Consider the following 20,144-nt stretch of genomic DNA (forward strand, 5'->3'; position numbering starts at 1 on the left):
ACCACTTAAGCCCCGGACCATTTGGCTGGCCACAGACCAGAGCAGCTTTTGCGATTTGGCACTTCATCGCTTTAACTGACAATTAAGCGGTCGTGTGACGTGGCTCCCAAACATAATTGACGTCCTTTTTTACCCCACGAATTGAGCTTTCTTTTGGTGGTATTTGATCACCTGGTTTTTATTTTTTGCACAAACAAAAAATTTTTAAACAAAAAATAGCGACAATTTTGAAAAAAAAACATTTTTGACATTTGGCTATAATAAATATGCCCAAAAAATATATAAAAAAACGTTTTTTCCTCAGTTTAGGCTGATACGTATTCTTCTACATATTTTTGGTAAAAAAAAAAAACACGATAAGCGTTTATTAATTGGTTTGCGCAAAAGCTATAGAGTCTACAAAATAGAGGATAGTTTTATGGCATTTTTATTATAAATTTTTTTTTTTTACTAGTAATGGCGTTATTTAATCGGGACTGCTACATTATCGCGGACACATTGGACACTTTTGGCGTGATTTTGGGACCATTCACATTTATACAGCGATCAGTGCAATTAAAAATGAATTGATTACTGTGTAAGTGGCTGGCAGTGAAGGGGATAACCACTTGGTGTCGCTGTAGGGGTTAAGTGTGTCCTAGGGAGTGATTCTAACTGTGGGGGGGGGGGCTGTGTGTAACACGACACTGATCACTGCTCCCGATTACAGGGAGCTGTGAACAGTTTCATTAGGCAGAATGGGGAAATGCTTGTTCGATCACGCACACTGAGCTCCCGGTGGGCGCACTTTCTGCCCGCAAGATGCCTCTTAAGGAAAAATTTACAGGTACGTTAATCTGCCTGTACGTGCCCTTCTGAGTGTGTGTGTGTGTGTGTGTGTGTGTGTGTGTGTGTATGTATAATATATATGAGTGTACAGTGTAAATTTGCTGTCCCCTCAAAAATAACTCAACACAGACATTAATGTCTAAACCGCTGGCAACAAAAGTGAGTGAGAGAAAAAAGAGTGGGTTGCGCTACAGAAAATTACTAAACAGAGAATACAGCTACGTGAAAAAGCTCACAAAAACATTGACTTAGTGGTGTGACTATCCTATACGGAAAAGTTTAGAATGCAACAAAAAATTGCGACAAAAAATTGGACTATCCTATAAAGATAGAAAATGCTAAATCAGTGAAGGTAGCGAATACACCTTAATATGGTTTCACAAAGAACATCCTTAATGGCAGTGAATATTCAAATGAATGTGGGATAATAAAGAAATTTTTTTTTGCCTAAACCTGAATAAATAAATGTGAATAAAAAGGAGAAAAGAAATATGTACCAACTGTACCTAAAGATTGAAATCGTATTAGGTATCAAAATAGCAAATAAAAACACCTTAAATAATATGAACAATCATAATATGATGTGAACCTGTAAAAAAATAGAACATCCAATGGCCCGTTGCCTTAAAACATTAATAAAACATGGATATGAAAATTAATTATGAACATAACATAAAATGTTGCAATGTTCAAAAAGTCCATATAAAGTCTCTATTTGCAAGGTATTCCACAGTGAAATGGTGACAGCATAAATATCCAAAACGAACGTGACTCGTGCTTAGCCTCCACCAAAGATATTACTGCCGCTTACCAGAAATAAATGGTTCCTTATTATAGAGAACCATGCAGAGCAGATGACTGATTCCCCCAGTCCAGGGTTTTCACGAATGGATGTGAAGAAACTCCGGAACCCGTTCGCCTCTCGATTCACTCCCGTTCACAGGTTTGCATAAAAAGTAATAAGACTCACAATAGTGTAAAACCCAAGTATATCTTTAATCGAACGTAAGAGACAAATGCGCACTTACAGAAATGAAGATTAAAACGATCCTTTCAGCAAAACCGAGCCGGCCGGTCTCGATTCGCGCCCGTTATACCGTAAACAAACAACACAAGATGGTGGCGTCAGGACGTCGCTCCTCCTCCCTACGTGTTTCGTCACTATAGGACGTGGTCACGGGGTGAGTACACTCCTAAGTGAAAATGTTCAAATTGGGGCCCAAAGTGTCAATATTTTGTGTGGCCACCATTATTTTCCAGCACTGCCTTAACCCTCTTGGGCATAGAGTTCACTGGAGCTTCACAGGATGCCTCTGGAGTCCTCTTCCACTCCTCCATGATGACATCATGGAGCTGGTGGATGTTAGAGACCTTGCTCTCCTCCACCTTCCGTTTGAGGATGCCCCACAAATGCTCAATAGTGTTTAGGTTTGGAGACATACTTGGCCAGTCCATCACCTTTACCCTCCTCTTCTTTAGCAAGGCAGTGGTTGTTGTGTTTGGGGTCGTTATCATGTTGGAATACTGCCCTGCGGCCCGGTCTCTGAAGGGAGGGGATCATGTTCTGCTTCAGTATGTCACAGTACATGTTGGCATTCATGGTTCCCTCAATGAACTGTAGCTCCCCAGTGCTGGCAGCACTCATGCAGCCCCAGACCTTGACACTCCCACCACCATGCTTGACTGAATGCAAGACACACTTGCCTTTGTACTCCTCACCTGGTTGCTGCGACACACTTGACACAATCCGAACCAAATAAATTTATCTTGGTCTCATCAGATCACAGGACATGGTTCCAGTAATCTAGTAAGTTCTAGACTTCATTCTGGGACGACAGCCATGCAGTCCAATTTGATGCAGTGTACGACGTATGGTCTGAGCACTGACAGCCTGATCTCCCACCCCTTCAACCTCTGCAGCAACGCTGGCAGCACTAATACATCTATTTCCCAAAGACCTCCTCTGGATATGACGCTGAGCACGTGCACTCAACTTCTTTGGTCGACCATGGCAAGGCCTGTTCTGAGTAAAACCTGTCCTGTTAAACCACTATATGGTCTTGGCCACAGTGTTGCAGCTCCGTTTCAGGGTCTTGGCAATCTTCTTATATACTAGGCCATCTTTATGTAGAGCAACAATTCTTTTTTTCAGATCCTTAGAGAGTTCTTTGCCATGAGGAGGCTGTTGAACTTCCAGTGACCAGTATGAGAGAGTGAGTGTTAAAACCACGATAACACCACATTTAACACACCTACTCCCCATTCACACCTGAGACTTTGTAACACTAACAAGTCAATTTGGACATTTTCACTTAGGCTGCTTTCACACTGGGGCGGGAGCGGCGTCGGCGGTAAAGCGCCGCTATTTTTAGCGGCGCTTTACCGTCGTTTTAGCAGCGGTCTGCGGGCGCTAGCGGGGTAGTTTTAACCCCCACTAGCAGCCGAAAAAGGGTTAAACCCGCCCGCAAAGCACCGCTGCAGCGGCGCTTTGCCGGCGGTATTGCCGCAGTGTCCCATTGATTTCAATGGGTAGGAGCGGTATAGGAGCGGTGAATACACCGCTCCAAAGATGCGGCTAGCAGGACTTTTTTCACCGTCCTGCCAGCGCATCGCTCCAGTGTGAAAGCCCTCCGGCTTTCACACTGGAGGGAAAGGGGCCGGTTTTTTTCAGGCGCTATTTTTAGCGATGTAACGCCTGAATACCGCCCCAGTGTGAAAGCAGCCTTAGGGGTGTTCTCACTTTTGTTGTCAGTGGTTTAGATATTAATGGCTGTGTGTTGAGTTATTTTGAGGGGACAGCAAATTTACACTGTACAAGCTGTACACTCAATATAAATTATTTATATATATATATATATATATATAATGTGTGTGTATATATGTATATCATATTTTTATTAAATTTTTTTGTATAATCCCGTTTACAATAGAGCAGAATAATCCTATTTTGATGTTTTTTTTTCTTTTTCTTTAGCAGAAACAGCATTTTCCTGTTTGTTCATGTAAACTGGCCTCGTATATCTCAAGAATAGTATTGTGCCAAAAACGAAGATCTGCTCAGGCTATGTATACTTGGGGAAGAGTCTGCTAAGATTGATTAGACCATATGGCTTAATGCACTTGTTGTAGCATTTTCATATGTGCTTTGGCACAGTGCAGGTTGGGAGCTGGCCTGTTTTACTGACAGACTTGTGTTTGTACTGGCACACTGATCCAGCATCTCGCCTGGCACGGTTCTTACAGGAAAGTTTGAAGCATGCTCTTTCTATCCACAGGACTTTGTCCCGGAACAGCTGCTTATTTTCTGTTTGAAGCGTAGTCTTGGAATCCTATTACAGGGCTTATTTGAGTTTTATGCTGCCCGTTCACCCCTATGCAGGGTATCCAGAGATAAGCTGCCTTGTAATAAAGAGATTGTCAGTGCATTACATTTACCTCCCATGGGGTCTGTCTGTGACAGTCAGATTTCTGCTGTCCTGCAGTTGCTGTCCCACTGTCTTGTATGAATTTATAGCCTTTTGATGGGATTTATTTACTGTCACAGTAACCTAATCACTCTCCGGAGCTGTCTAGACCTTACCACCTTCAGCCATTTAGTTTCTTTTTAATTTACATATTACCGCATATTAAATGTTTTGAGTTTGATATAGGGATAGTAAAACTCTGCTTGAGGTTCCATCTTCTTAATTGGCCTCCCCTAGTCTAACCTGCAAGAGAAGCAAGAAAATAAAGTGTTCCATCTCCTGGTTGAGCACTCTCTAGAGGTGAATGGATTTCCCAGTTAATTGATTGCTTCTCAGATAAGCCAGCGCAGGCACACTCCTTCCTTTATTTATAGGGCCAAACATGCAAGTCCAATAAATTTTAATGTGCATGTTTGTATAATGATCTTTTCTAAGAAAAGCACCTAAACAATCTGCACTGAGACATCGTCTGCTATTTTCTCTCAGTTTTTATAAATCCTCACCATAGCTCTCACATTGTACTTACATTCCCTTAGTTAGTACAGACAATAAGCCCACTCTGATCCACCTTTCCGTTTTTCAGGTGGATCCGAGCGGGCCATCCATTGACTTGTATGGAGCAGCGGATGACACCTCCGTCTGCCATCCAATCCACTCAAAACAGACAAATTCCTATACGTTCGCCATCCATCTTGGTGGATAGGATCTGATGAAAATGGGCATGCTGTCTGTTTTCATCCGATCTCCCATAGAGATCAGCAGGGCTCTGACAGTTCTGTTCCTGCACAGTGAGCAGAGACGGACCTGTCATCCGCCAGCTCAGTGGAGATCAGCGGATCGATCTCCCCTGAGCTGGTGGAGCCTGCTAAGCGGATCTGCCCCGTGTGAAAGGGGCTAGTCTTATTTGAGTCCTGATAAAATTATTGCTCAAGGCCTTATGAATTGTTTTTGTTTTTTTTTTGTTTTTTTTATATTATTTTTCTTACATTACATCACACCAATGTTTCACATTAAAACGTTAAAACAGACAAAAAAGTGATTTCATACCAATATACATGGGGAGGGTCATGTAATGGAAGGGAATAGGACTGTTGGGTAGGGGTACACGGAAATTTGGGAGGAACTGGGGGGCAGTGGTAGTAGATGTTCCCAGATTCACCCCTTAAAATATAAAAATTCACTATGCACAAATATTTCGGCATCTCTCATTGTTTCACATTTGTATTAGTGAGTTTGATGGGAGATTGATGGAGTAAGTTAAGGAGATAGGGGTATTTTATGAAGGATTCTGAAAGCCTTGTAGAAGGTACATTTTAGGAATGATCCATCCTTATGTTTTTGAATTATTTGTATATATGTGTTTGAATGGTATGTTATGTGTTATGTTTATACAGAAATTGAATAAAAAAAAAAAAAAAGAGTTAAAAAAAATAAAATAATTAAAGGACCCTTACCTCTTCCTAGCTTCTTCTGTAGCAGAGCCACAGCCAGCTGCATTGTTTACTCCAGCCTGGCCAAAGGCCTTTTCAGAGCTGATCACACTTGCGCCTTCATAGACCTGTATAAGAGACATGGCACTCTTGGTGCACAGACAAGGTCTTGGAGAATTGATGCCAAGGACAAGTAAACATTGCAGTATTCCATGGCTTTGATATACAGTTTTTATAGAGGATAGGGGTGGAAGATTGGGCTTTCTTTAAAAGACAAGTGCATCTCCAGCCCAAATGTTGTTCCATTTTCTCTGTGCCTTTTGAATGGCATGCTGCAGCTCTGACCTCTGTACCGGTATGGATTTGGATGGGGACAAGTGCTATGAGTACAGAAATCCCCTGGAGTGTTTAATAAGCCGTCTTGTCTTCTGGTGATAAAACTCCTGTAAATACAAGAAGCAAGTGTATTGTATGTTAGTGTTCATTGTGTATGTCATCAGGAAACATTGCCTGTACTTTCCTATAATAAAATATAGTCACTGCTGCTCTACTTCCTTGTGCTGGTTAACTGGTCTTGTATCCACCCCTCCTGTAGTTTTCTGCAGACATCCATTAGGGGGTGGATCTGCTGCGTCTTTCCCATAGTTTTGTTTCTACACAGGCAGTCTGCAGCACATTATTCTAGGTTCACACACAGTTTGCATGGCTGAATTTGCATCACACAAACATTGCATGCAATCTGCACTGCAATGAGATGCAAATCACATGAGATGTCTGTCATCGCACAAGTGTAGACCTAGTCTAAATGTCACCTCTACATTTACAAGTTAATTATCTTAGTTTGCAAACCCAGTTGGTGCACACAAGGTGGATTTATATCCTGTGTGGCTATTGATGAATATATTTTATATGAACGATTTAGGCCCCTTTCACACATGCTGTCAGTTTTTCATCCATCCATTGACGCATGAAAAGCAGACATCAATGACTCTATGGAAAAAGGCATGTAAAAGGATGTTTATCCATTTACGTTAGTTTACATACGCATCAGTTTTTTTAAAACTGATCAAAGCTCTATTTTTCTTCCGTTTTAAAAATGTGTCAGACAAAAAACGGATGTAAACGAACAAATGGCCAGTTTTTCATCTGTTTTTGCATTGGTAGTGGATATAAAGAAAAACTGATGAGCACGGATGAATAATTGAATAATGAATGAATAATTGATGAACACTGATGAAAAACGGATGAATACTTCATCCGTTTTGACGTGACTAAACTGATGAAATGAACGGTCCGCGTGTGTGAAAGGAGCCTTAGTGCCCGTTCAGCTTTAGGCCCCGTTCATCTGTTCCAAGAAAAAAGCGTATTTCGTTTACATCAGTTTCTCATCCAATTGCATTTGTTCTGCTTCTGTTTTTTAAATGTAACACAAATGCAGAGTTTTGTTCCGTTTAAAAAAGAAAAAAAAAGTGAACAGAGGCAGGTGGAAAACTGACTTAAATGGACGACATCCATTTACATCCTTTTGTCCATAGGGATGGATGGATGGATGAAAAGTGGACGGACGGAACACCCATGTGAAAGAGGCCCCGGAATTGCATTTGCCCTTTTTTCCCTCCCTTCGCAGCACATTCTAAATTGGTTATACTTGACTTATTCCCCGATATCTCTCGGCACAAACACTATCCAAGTCTGATCGTTGCACACAATCTTGCTTATCGTATAGTAAAAAGCATAAAATCTGTGAAATCCTCTTATGTTCTTGCAGAGAATGCAGCATATGTGAGTACATGTAGATGTTTTCATACATGGCACACCAGAACATTTTACCTTTGTGTCCTCTTGTTTTTCAGGAGACATAACTCAGAAAGGTTATGAGAAGAAGAGGGCCAAGCTTCTAGCTCGTTACATCCCACTCATTCAAGGTAAGCTTATAAAGCTCATTCATAAGGGATGGGTCATGTGACAGGACGTGTACAACAGAAGAACGATGGGGAATTTGTTTCCTGCTGAACAAGTTTAAAGCCTGGTACACACTTATAGTTTTTTTTCTGGTTGCAGCCGTTGTACTAGCAAGTCCGATGTTAGTACAGGGATCTCCCCCCGCTGAGCTGTTGTGTAGCCCCCCCCCCCCCCCCCCACTAGTACACTCTGATCAGCGCTCGGGAGCCGGTCGGCTGCTGGTTTTCTAGCATGCTCGGCTAACTTCTGTCAGACAATATGACATACAGACGGGCCAAATGTTGGACGTTTTTTATTGAACCAGCCGATGTCACCAGACATTCGGCCCGTGTGTACAAGGTACTAGGCTGATGTTCTTAGTGGTTGAAATGGCCAAAAAGTAATGTACTAAAGTGTTTTTCTTTATAGGAAATGCATTTCAGTGTACTTTGATGGGGCAGGTAAAGTATGGTTGAAGTGTCAAATCCTCATGCCACCTGCTCCTACTTCTGTTTAAAAATGAAGAAAAGTGACAATATTGAAAATTTGAAGAGGAGCTAAAATGTGTCTTTTTTTTTTTATTTTTTTTTTTTTTAAGGGGGGTGGTGGTGGTGGTGGTGGTGGTGGTATAGTTGAGGTTCGCCATTTATGTCCAATTCAAGAGATTTGGCTAAACTCCAATCCTGTAGACAGAATAGTATAGGAAATCTCTCGAAAACGAGGTTAATTCCCTCTTAGGTGTTACAAGGACAAGTGATCCCATTAGATGGTTTTCTTTCCATTTCTTTTCTTGTACCAACTCAAGTTTTGGATGTTTCATCATTTTCACTCCTGATAGTGTCACAAGAAAAATGAAGAGTGAATCTCCCTAGTGGGGTCAAAGATGGCAGTACAACCTTGAAATAGGCCCTAAACAAATTCCAATCTATAAAAAAAAAAAAAAGTTTGGCTTTAGGGTGTTGTGTGAAAACTATACATCGTGTCCACTGCCTGTCTTCAAACCTTTTAAACATAGGGCTAATTCACTGTCCTTCAAACCCTAGGGTAGCTGGACAGTTCTAATAAGAGAAAATTCCCCGACATCAGTGGGGGGAGGGGGTTAGCAGTGCCCCAGGGTTGGTGAGCAGTAGGCGTCATATGACCTTGCCACTCATGGTTAGTGGGAGGAGAAATAATTCCAACTGTTGGTGTCAGTGGAAGGAATAGTGCCCCATTGCTGATATCGGTGTGGGATGAAAAGTGCACCATCTTTGGTGTCAGTGAGGGGAATGGTGCCCCCTGATGGTGTGTGTCAGTGGAAGGAATAGTGCCCCATTGCTGATATTAGTGTGGGATGAATAGTGCACCATCTTTGGTGTCAGTGAGGGGAATGGTGCTCCCTGTTGGTGTGTGTCAGTGGAAGGAATAGTGCCCCATTGTTGGTGTCAGTGAGGGGAATAGTGCCCCCTGATGGTGTGTGTCAGTGGAAGGAATAGTGCCCCATTCTTGGTGTCAGTGAGGGGAATAGTGCCCCCTGTTGGTGTGTGTCAGTGGAAGGAATAGTGCCCCATTGTTGGTGTCAGTGAGGGGAATAGTGCCCCCTGTTGGTGTGTGTCAGTGGAAGGAATAGTGCCCCATTGTTGGTGTCAGTGAGGGGGATAGTGCCCCCTGATGGTGTGTGTCAGTGGAAGGAATAGTGCCCCATTGTTGGCCTCAGTGAGGGAAATAGTGTCCCCTGTTGGTGTGTGTCAGTGGAAGGAATAGTGCCCCATTGTTGGGGTCAGTGAGGGGAATAGTGTCCCATGTTGGTGTGTGTCAGTGGAAGGAATAGTGCCCCATTGTTGGTGTCAGTGAGGGGGATAGTGCCCCCTGTTGGTGTGTGTCAGTGGAAGGAATAGTGCCCCATTGTTGGTGTCAGTGAGGGGAATAGTGCCCCCTGTTGGTGTGTGTCAGTGGAAGGAATAGTGCCCCATTGTTGGTGTCAGTGAGGGGGATAGTGCCCCCTGATGGTGTGTGTCAGTGGAAGGAATAGTGCCCCATTGTTGGCCTCAGTGAGGGAAATAGTGTCCCCTGTTGGTGTGTGTCAGTGGAAGGAATAGTGCCCCATTGTTGGGGTCAGTGAGGGGAATAGTGTCCCATGTTGGTGTGTGTCAGTGGAAGGAATAGTGCCCCATTGTTGGTGTCAGTGAGGGGGATAGTGCCCCCTGTTGGTGTGTGTCAGTGGAAGGAATAGTGCCCCATTGTTGGTGTCAGTGAGGGGAATAGTGCCCCCTGTTGGTGTGTGTCAGTGGAAGGAATAGTGCCCCATTGTTGGTGTCAGTGAGGGGGATAGTGCCCCCTGATGGTGTGTGTCAGTGGAAGGAATAGTGCCCCATTGTTGGTGTCAGTGAGGGGAATAGTGCCCCCTGTTGGTGTGTGCCAGTGGAAGGAATAGTGCCCCATTGTTGGGGTCAGTGAGGGGAATAGTGCCCCCTGTTGGTGTGTGTCAGTGGAAGGAATAGTGCCCCATTGTTGGTGTCAGTGAGGGGAATAGTGCCCCCTGTTGGTGTGTGTCAGTGGAAGGAATAGTGCCCCATTGTTGGTGTCAGTGAGGGGGATAGTGCCCCCTGATGGTGTGTGTCAGTGGAAGGAATAGTGCCCCATTGTTGGTGTCAGTGAGGGGAATAGTGCCCCCTGTTGGTGTGTGACAGTGGAAGGAATAGTGCCCCATTGTTGGGGTCAGTGAGGGGAATAGTGCCCCCTGTTGGTGTGTGTCAGTGGAAGGAATAGTGCCCCATTATTGGGGTCCGTGAGGGGAATAGTGCCCCCTGTTGGTGTGTCAGTGGAAGGAATAGTGGCCCCTGTTAGTGTGTGTCAGTGGAAGGAATATTGCCCCCTGTTGGTGTGTGCCAGTGGAAGGAATAGTGCCCCATTGTTGGTGTCAAAAAGAATAGTGGCTTACAGATAATGTCAGTAGGAGGAATAGTGCCTCAGGGGTCTGGTTAAGGTCAGTAAAAAAGCCCCAGTTTGGGGATCACTGTTTAAACAAATGAGGGGGGAGGGAAGGTAGCACAACCACTCTATTGTAGTAAGTTCCAACCAATTTTAATAAAAAAGGATCACACATGTAAAAGCCAAGGAAAGGCTGAGCCTGTAGTAACAGCACTGTCCGAAAAAATCTGCAGCTGAATGGATGAGCTAGTGAGGACTCTGATCACCATGCCACTGGACGGGGAGCTGCTCTGACCGTGTAACATGCATGATATGAGCCAGTTTCCTGACTCCCAGGATGGATGGTGTAACCCACTTGATGTCCAGGGTCAAAGGATGCTTTTTCGAGGGGCCTTCCTCTTCCTCAGCTTCTTTGACATTGGGCATCAGGTAGACTACACCATCCATTTGCCATCCATCCTGGGAGTGATGAAACCGAGGCACATCATGCATGTTAGACTGTCAGAGCAGCTCCCCAGCCAGCACAGTGATCCGGACTCGGTGTCCTCACTAGCTCATCCATCCATCCATCCAGTTGCATATGTTTGGGACAGTGCGGTTACTACAGGCTCATCCTCCCCTTGGTTTTTTCTTTTACATGTGTGTTTTTTGTGCACTTTTGTGAGTATACATCTTTTAATAATTTTTTTATTAAAATTGGTTGGAACTTGCCACTAGAGTGGTTGCTCTGTCTCCCTCCCCCCCCCCCCCCTCATTTGTTTTCACACAAGGAGTCCCTTCTCCCTTTTGACAGCGACACCCCTAGTCTATTAGTTTCCTTTGTCTAGTTATCGTGCTACCCGCTCATTAGCCCCCTGTTTTTTATTGATGGTGTTATTGTTGAATGCAGGTTATATTCACATGGTTATTTTACGTACAATGAAGTCATCTGTGTTTGTCGATTTGAGTGGTTGAGCGCTGGTAGCCAAGCGCCTCCTTTGGCGTAAGGCATTTTTTTCTTTAGCTTGGGGATCACTGTTTGACCAGTATTTGGAAGGGAAAGTTGTGTGACCTAAAATACTATTCTGGTAATGTTTTTGGCCCCATACACACTATCAGTTTTTCCTTCAGATTTACCAAAACCATATAATATGAGGTCAAACCTTAGGAGTTTCAATGTGTATGCAATCAGGCAGGCCCTTCTACTACATGGTTTTTGTAAACCTGAAGGAAAAAATCAGCAGAAAATCTGATAGTGTGAATGGGGCTTTAGGACACTGCTGGAGATTTTCACACATTATCAGTTATAGAGTTTACATATGATTGGCAAAAAACCTTCAAAGATTGGCAGTCCTATGAGAGAAACGCTGTTTAATACCAGAGGCCAGAAAAGAATGGAAAAAGTATGGAAAAGAGGAAAAGTCCACAACCGTTCATAGAATCAGTCCTTTTGAATGTATAGTATATTGATATTTGGAAAGGATAGGTAGTGGCAGCATAAGGGTCAGGGAACAGGAACATTAGACCATAGTTGCCAACATTGTAAAAAAAAAATAAAAAATTCGGGACACACTTTTGGCAGTAGGCGGAGTTGTATTATAATTAGAGGGCGGGGCATGCGGTTATAGATGTGGCATATAAAAAATGTGAAATGCTTCACGCTGCGGCAAAATATGGGCATGGTTTACGTAAAAGTGGCGTGGCCCAAAGGGGTGTCGTTAGAGTCTGAGATGAATGCAGGGGGAGAGGGAAAGGAGGAGGGGGGAGAGGGAAAGGAGAGACAGCAGCCCCCCCGATCCTACACCACAATAGCAATATGTGTTTGACAATCAGCAGATAAAGATACTCCAAATACCTGGTGTCTATTATTACATTGTAATATGAAATGAAATCATTCAACTCACCATAATGCAGAATCGGTGGGAGCCATGAGCGCATCACTAGTCACGTTGCCTGCCACAAGATGCCATCAGGTGTCCCAAGCGGAGTCTGTCCTTACATCACGTGCCCCATCAGAGTGTCCATCAGCGGAGCCCCTCCTTACATCTGGTGACCCTCTGACAGAAACTCACTGCACAGACTCCCCCTGACAGGACATATAATCTCCTGGCCTCCAAGCGGCAGCCATCGTTGCCGCGTTGACTTTGAACTGTGGTGCCGCCCACTGCTCTTCACACACACTGGCAGCGGGGGTGGGCGGCGCCACAGGTTCTCTATTGAAGACCAGCTTCTGGTCTTCTTAAAAATGGCGGCCACCAGCCGCGTACGTCTAGCGGGCGGCGGCAAAAAACGGGAAATTCAAATTTCCGGGACAAACCGAATTTCCCGGGACATTTCCCGGGACAAAATTAATTCGGGACAAATGTCCTAATCCGGGAAATTTGGGACAGTTGGCAACTATGTTAGACTAGAGTGGACATGAAAAATGGGCAAGAAAACAAAGACAAAACATTGTCTTGACTGGGACAACTTCATTGAGTTACATGACAAAGTTGAGAGCAAGGTACTAGGTTGTCTGATTATCGGAGCGGCCAATACTCACATTTTTCAAATAATCAGTTTCGGTCAGAAACTTACCGATATTGGTCAGACCTCCTCCCCCTGTCCCCGCCCGGCGCTCGCTGCGATCTCTGCCAATCTCTGTCAGTGGTGCGGTGGGCAGCAGAGAGATGACATCATCTCTCACTGCCCATCTCGCATCACCTCTGTTCCGCCCCTACTGTAGGGCCATGAAGGCTGCTCTTGGCAGAGCTGGTTATGCCATCTCTCACCGCCTGCCCGCATGTGGAAGTTTACCCACTCGGACGCTGCTGGGGAAAGGCTGCCAGAAGTAGTGTAAGTAGTGACCAGCTGCATATGGGTGGTAGGTGACAATGGGAAGTGACATGCTGCATCTGGGTGGCAGGTGATGGTCATGTACAGAATATCGGCACCTGATAGCGGCTAAAAATCGTATATCGGTCGGCCCCCTGCAAGGTACCTCAGCATATATCTTTTAGAATGAGGTGGAACAGGGTGTTAGTAGCATTGGGTCCACAAGACCATAATGCATTAGGAATATGTTCAGTATCGTGTTGGATCCATGGGGAATGCAGAAGGGGCCCCCTAAGGCCTCATGTACACTGCTGCTGGTAAACGGACCTTCAGCAGTTGGATGCTTTTTCCAGCTGCCCCTGAACTCATCCAATGTTATCTTATGTGTACATGTATACAGGTTTTTTTAATGTTGTTTGTAGGCAGTTGCGTTTTAGGAGGTTTTTCTTCGAAGGGCAAAAAATTTGAGTTGAACCAGATGACCCCATCATTGAGCTTGACCCCCGGCTTGATCAAACATAGTTGCATGAAATTTAATATCTGGCTTTTGAAATTTCCTCACATATGCTGATTATGGGGTCAATAGTAAAAGCACCGAAATTGAGATAGATACAAGTACACTGCTGCTCTCTCTGGTCTCACAGAATGGCTGAAATAGTAAGGCCCCTTTCACACTGAGGATGTTTTGCAGGCGCTATAGCGTTAAAAATAGCGCCTGCAATCCCCCCTTAAAGAGCTGCTCCATTGTCTCCAGTGTGAAAGCCTGAGGGTTTTCACACTGGAGAGGTGCGCTGGCAGGACACAGTGTGAAAGGGGTCTTAAATAATAGTTTTTTTTGTGCTTTGGGAGGGTCTTATGATATTTTAAATAAACGCTTCTAGACACAAACGCAGCACGCAAATGCGGCTAAATGGGCGTTTTTAGACCCCTTTCACACAGGGCATTTTGCAGGCGCTATGGCGCTAGAAATAGCGCCTGCAATCCGCCCTAAAACAGCTGCACCATTGTTTCACACTACAGCGGTGCGCTTGCAGGACGTCGGGGAAAAGTCCTGCCAGCAGCTTCTTTGGAGCGGCGAAGGAGCGGTGTGTTTATCACTCCTCCACCGCTGCTCCCCATTGAAATCAATGGGGCAGCGCTGTAATACCGCCGGCAAAACGCCGCTATTGCGGCGTATTGCTGGCGGTTTTAACCCTGTCTTGGCTGCTAGCGGGGGTAAAAGCGCCCCGCTAGCGGCCGAAATGTGCTGCAAATCCAGCGGTAAAACACCGCTAAAAAATAGCAGCGTTTTACCGCCGACGCTATGGGCAGTGTGGTGTGAAAGGGGTCTAAAATGCCGGTTTCAAGCTGCCAAAAAAATCACTCGGAAGCGGTTGCCTCAGCGTCCAGTGTACACGAGGCCTAAATGTATGTGATCAATGAATGAAAAGTCAGATTCTTGGTAATCTACTAGCAATGTTTCTGTAGGTAAGGTCTTGTATACTGAGGAGCAACACTAGTAGTTCTTTTTTTGGGGGTGCGTTCTAAGAGATTTTCATCTGTTCTGGGCTTGTATATAGAAATTAGTAAGATTGTTTAGTGTAATGAATCGCAGAACACATCTTAGTGTAAACAGTTTTTAGTAGGTATGGGATAAGAATATTTCTCATTTTGCTCACCTATCGGATGGTTGAGAGCGAAGCTGGGATCTGTCTACTGTTCTGGTTAGTTTTGTTTTCCAGGCAGTTCTGGGCGTTTTACTTGCTGAGTGAGGGATTCCTGCTAAACTCTAATCCCTGGCCCAGAGCATCAGAGCCAAACTAAGCAGAATTTTCACCCCTTCCTTACTTTAAATCCAGCCATATAGGCAGAGCATGTTCTTCTCAGTATGGAAAAATCTAGAGCTATCAGGAAACCAGATGACATTGGTTTTCTGATAATAATTATAATTAAGAAAGAATTGAATGTTTATTTAAAGTGGTTGTAAACCCTAATGCCCTGTACACACGACTGGACTTTCGGCAGATTAGGGTCCTGCGGACTTTGGCGGGAATTCCTGCGGACTTTCCGAACTAACGGACTTGCCCACACATGACCGGACTTTCCGGGAAAACTAGGTCCGCCGGACTTCCCGAGGGAGTTCCGGCGGACTTCCAAATGAACGTACTTGCCCACACACGGACTAAAGTCCTTTAATTTTGAACGTGATGAGTTACGACGGGACTAGAAAAGGAAGTTAATCTCACTGCTTTTATTGCCGAGATTGACACATCGCGAGTCCCGTCCCCGGGGCCTAGACCTAAGGGCCTGGTATGCCCTTGGAGGGGGATTCCCCCTCACGCTCACTGCAATAGAAAAATGTGTTTTTCCTATTGCAGCAAGCGCGAGATGTACAGTACCCTGCCGCCGAGAACCATTTTCGCCGACAGGTGCTGTAGCTGCCCGTGCATTGTATTTGGTCCGTCTGACCACCATACAGACGAACGGGTTTCCCACTAGGAACTGAGTCCGGCGGAGTTCCGGATTTGTTCCGTCTGACCTTTGCTGTCAAAAAGTCCCGTAGTGTGTACGCAGCATTACATATACCCATTGAAGTGACTGGCCTCAGGTGATACATAGATACAAACATATCCTCCTACATGAGTTGTACCTATTTATCTGCATTTCTCTTCTCTTCTCTTCAGCCGTTCGAAGTCCAGAATTTATGAAGCTTGTCTTAGCATTCACACTTGTCTGAGAGCGGATTTGAATGGAAGGGACCCCCCCCCCACACACACACACACACACACACACACACACACACACACACACACACACACACACACACACACACACACACACACACACACACACACACACACACACACACACAAGAACAGAGCTGAGGCTGTCAAGCTCTGTGCTAGAGGTCCCTCCCCTGTCACCTTTTTTTCTCCTGGTGTCGGGAAAATGTGTCAGAAGGGATTTATGCAGATAGCAGAGGAACGAGGCAGTAGACCGAAAAGGCACCAACTCCTCTTAATTGAGACAGGTACACACTATAGAGGGATATGCTTTGTTCATATTTCATGTCTGAGGTTTACAACCAATTTAAGCCAGCGAGCTAAGCCATTTGGGGTGGAAGCACTTGGAGCCACAGGACAGTGGAATGTTAAAGCCATAAATGTGCCAATCCAGCTAAGACTGTTTTTTTGTAGACATTTGTCAGCTGCTTGCCAAGTTGCTGCCATTGGCTTTGTCGACCCTGTCTACTGCTTCTCTTTGTAATGTACCTAATTGGATTAATGTAGATAACCTAAAAATAAAAACATACATTCCTGTACATGTACATGATCAGCTTTCTAGGGGAAAAAAAATGTCTCATCTTAAAGCGGAGTTCCGCCTGAAAAAAAACCCGAAAAGTCAGCAGCTATAAATACTGTAGCTGCTGACTTTTAATATAAGGACACTTGCGTGTCCAGGGAGCCTGCGATGTTGGCACCCGAAGCCAACCCAGCCCCCAGCTCTGGGTGCAGGCTCCGGCATTCTTACTAAGGGAAACATGAAGGATTACCTACTGCACATGCTAAGTGGTCCCTGCTGTCTTCTGGGACCTGTGTGTCTCCCAGAAGACAGCCGGGGGAAAGGAGGAGAGCGCTGGACATTGCGTAGTTTGCCCGAAATAGATTGCAGCGATCTGTCCCTGGAAGTGGGAGCAGATACCTGAATTCCGCTCCCCCCTGAAAGGTGCCAAATGTGACACCGGAGGGGGAGGAATCTGATCTAAAATGTTGAGGTACTGTTGTTGGGGTGCAAGTAATGTTTATCCTGATTATTTCTGAGAAACAGATGGTCCTCGTCTCAAAGTTCTCAATCATACAATCTTGGGTAGGTTGAGGAGTATAATTGTCAGGTTAAATAACTAGCTAGGGTTTCTTGCGCTGATTATTTGTTTTTGTTTAAGAGCAACTCGTGAATCAAGTGAAATTAAAGTGTTACTAAACCCAGGACCCTGCATTCACTATAGCTGGCCTCCCACAGTACACAGAACATGGACATTTAAAAGTTTTAGTAAATATGAACTGCTAAATACCTTTTCTCATTAGCAGTATATAGCAGTCTTGTGACTTCTATCAGTGTTTGGTTAAATCTTGTAGGAGGAGTTTTCTTTCTCCCCTGATTGTCCTATGAGAATGCAGGACCCCTGACCTTCTGTCTGGACATACCAAACTGAGCGTGTTCCCTAGTCCCTGTACTATCCAGAGATGGGTTGGGGAAAGTGGAAGAAGGGGAGGATCAGAGAAGATAGTATCCAGGTCCAAGGTTCTGTTCTTGGACCTCTACTATTCTCGATCTACACGTCCTCCCTGGGTCAGCTGATAGCCTCCCATGGCTTTCACTACCATTTATATGCTGATGACACCCAAATCTATCTCTCTGCCCCTCGGCTCACCCCATCAATCTCCCCACGCATCACTACTAACAGACGTATCAGCCTGGATGTCGCACCACTTCCTCAAACTTAATCTTAATCTAAAACTGAGCTCTTAATACTTCCTCCCCCACGTGCCCCTTCGCCTGACTTCTCTGTCAAGATCAATGGCACATCCATCAGTCCGCCCCCACATGCCAGGGTGCTAGGGGTAACCTTAGACTTCAAACTGTCCTTTCAGGCCGACATACAAGCCCTGTCCAAATCATGCTGCCTTAGCCTCCGCAACATTTCCAGAATATGCCCCTTTTTAACTAATGACACCACCAAGCTTCTAATTCACTCCCTGGTCATCTCTCGCCTCGACTACCACAACTCCCTCCTCATTGGATTACCTTTACATAGACTATCCCCCCTTCAGTCCATAATGAATGCCGCTGCCAGACTCATCCACCTTACCAGCCATTCAGTGTCCTCCACCCCTCTGCCAATCTCTCCACTGTCCTACACTCACCCAACGAATAAAATTAAAGTACTAACAATAATTTACAAAGCCATCCATAACTCTGCCCCCAGCTACATCACTGACCTAGTCCCAAAATACCAAGCCGCTCTCTTCGGTCATCCCAAGACCTCCTGCTCTCTAGCTCCCTCATCACCTCCTCCCATGCTCGCCTCCAGGATTTCTTCAGAGCTTGTCCCATCCTTTGGAACTCCCTACCCCAATCTGTCCGACTGTCCCCTAATCTATCCATCTTTAGACGATCCCTGAAAACCCTTTTCTTCAAAGAAGCCTATCCTGCTTCTAACTAACACTGTTTTACTTCCTCCATCAGCTCATCTCCCACAGCTATTGCCTTTTGTATCAATTGACCCTTCCTTTTTAGATTGTAAGCTCTAACGAGCAGAGCCCTCTGATTTCTCTTGTACCAAATTGTAATGTAAATGTAATGTCTGCCCTCATGTTGTAAAGCACTGCGCAAACTGTTGGCGCTATATAAAACCTGTATAATAATAATAATCAAATTACCTTTTTACACAATGCAGAGAATTAACCACTTAGGTTCCACCAGTGAGTATAACAAGCATGTTTTACTGTATTTACAGATATTTTACTGCTGTGGGTTTAGTAATACTTTAATCAGCAAGTTGCTATTGCCTTTTTGGCAAACACAGCAACTGCATTGAAGTTAAAGCTGAATTCCTGGGAAAGTTAGATCATTATTTATGTCGAAGGGTTTGGGACAAGCAGTTTTACGTATCTGATCCTCCATTCCTGCAGGCTTCTGCCCTGCACTCCAGCAAGCTAATGATCTCTGACATTATCAAGTCAGTGCGGGGTCTACAGCCTTGCATTGCACATGAGGACATAGAGGAACGCTCCACCTCCGGAGTGTAGGGGGGTGCCGTCTGTCAGAGTTGCTGAAGATCGAGTAAGTAAAACTGCTTTTCCCTTCCCCTAGATATCAGCGAGCATAGCTTAAAGTGATATTAAAGGTAGAACTTTTTTTTTTTTTTTAAATAACAAACCTGTCATACCTGCTCTGTACAATGGTTTTGCACATAGGGCCCTGATCCTCCTGCTTCTCAGGTACCCCGCTGGTGCTCCTGGCTCCTTCTCCTCCTGAGTGCCCCCATAGCAAGGCTCTTTCAATGAGGACACTTGTGTATGCTTGCTCCTGAGCCCCGCTCTGTGTGTCGATAAGACGCACAGAGCAAAGCCCAGCGCCGTCCCCTTCTCACTGACTTTGACAGCTTCAGGAGCCAATGGCTGTCTCTCTGCCAATGAGGAGGCAGAGACCCGGAAGAGCAGCCACTCTCATGCACATTGCTGGATTGGGCTTGGGTAGGTATTCGGGGGGCTACAAGGGAAGCTGCATACTGAAGGGTTTTTATGAGGGTAAAAAAACCTTTAGCCTATAGAACCACTTTAATCTAAATTATATTTTATTCACTGCATCCAGATTTCCTTTCTCTATGATATATCACCTGTCAGATTCAGAGATCTAAGGCAGTTTAAATTTGATGGCTGTGAAAACATCTTAGTCTTAGGACTTTGATACAACAGGCGTTCTGTATATGAGGAAGCTAGTAGCCTACAATGTGTGTGTGTTTGGGAATTCCTCTCTTGATTTACAAACTGTTAAGCATCAGGGGTTTTTGGATAATCAGATTCCTGAGGAAGGGGACTAGACTAGATTGGTGCACTGCAGCTATGCCTGCATGAGTAATTGTAGCTCTGAGCAGGTAGGATGCATTCCATGTAAGCATTTCAACAGCAGTTTACCTTTTAAGGCCCTTTTCACACTTGTGTGACTTGGGACTGCAAAGTCGCATGAAAAGTCGTACCCCATGATTTCTAATGAGAGCCATTAATATCTTGTGACT

General features: G+C 44.8%; 1 protein-coding gene across 9 annotated transcripts in view; it reads left to right on the forward strand.

Annotated features, from left to right (window-relative positions):
* The window catches only part of DIP2A (disco interacting protein 2 homolog A), a 149,319-nt gene that overhangs the window by 66,350 nt on the left and 62,825 nt on the right, over nt 1-20,144 (forward strand). For all 9 annotated transcript variants that reach the window (XM_077448193.1, XM_077448185.1, XM_077448186.1 and 6 more), the window contains exon 2: nt 7,576-7,647. In XM_077448193.1, the coding sequence (XP_077304319.1) occupies nt 7,576-7,647 (72 nt within the window). The remainder of the gene's footprint in view (nt 1-7,575; nt 7,648-20,144) is intronic.

The sequence above is a fragment of the Lithobates pipiens genome, unplaced genomic scaffold (assembly GCF_037356315.1).
Source record: "Lithobates pipiens isolate NorthernLeopardFrog02 unplaced genomic scaffold, aLitPip1_a1.2 Scaffold_22, whole genome shotgun sequence".
NCBI lineage: Eukaryota > Metazoa > Chordata > Amphibia > Anura > Ranidae > Lithobates > Lithobates pipiens.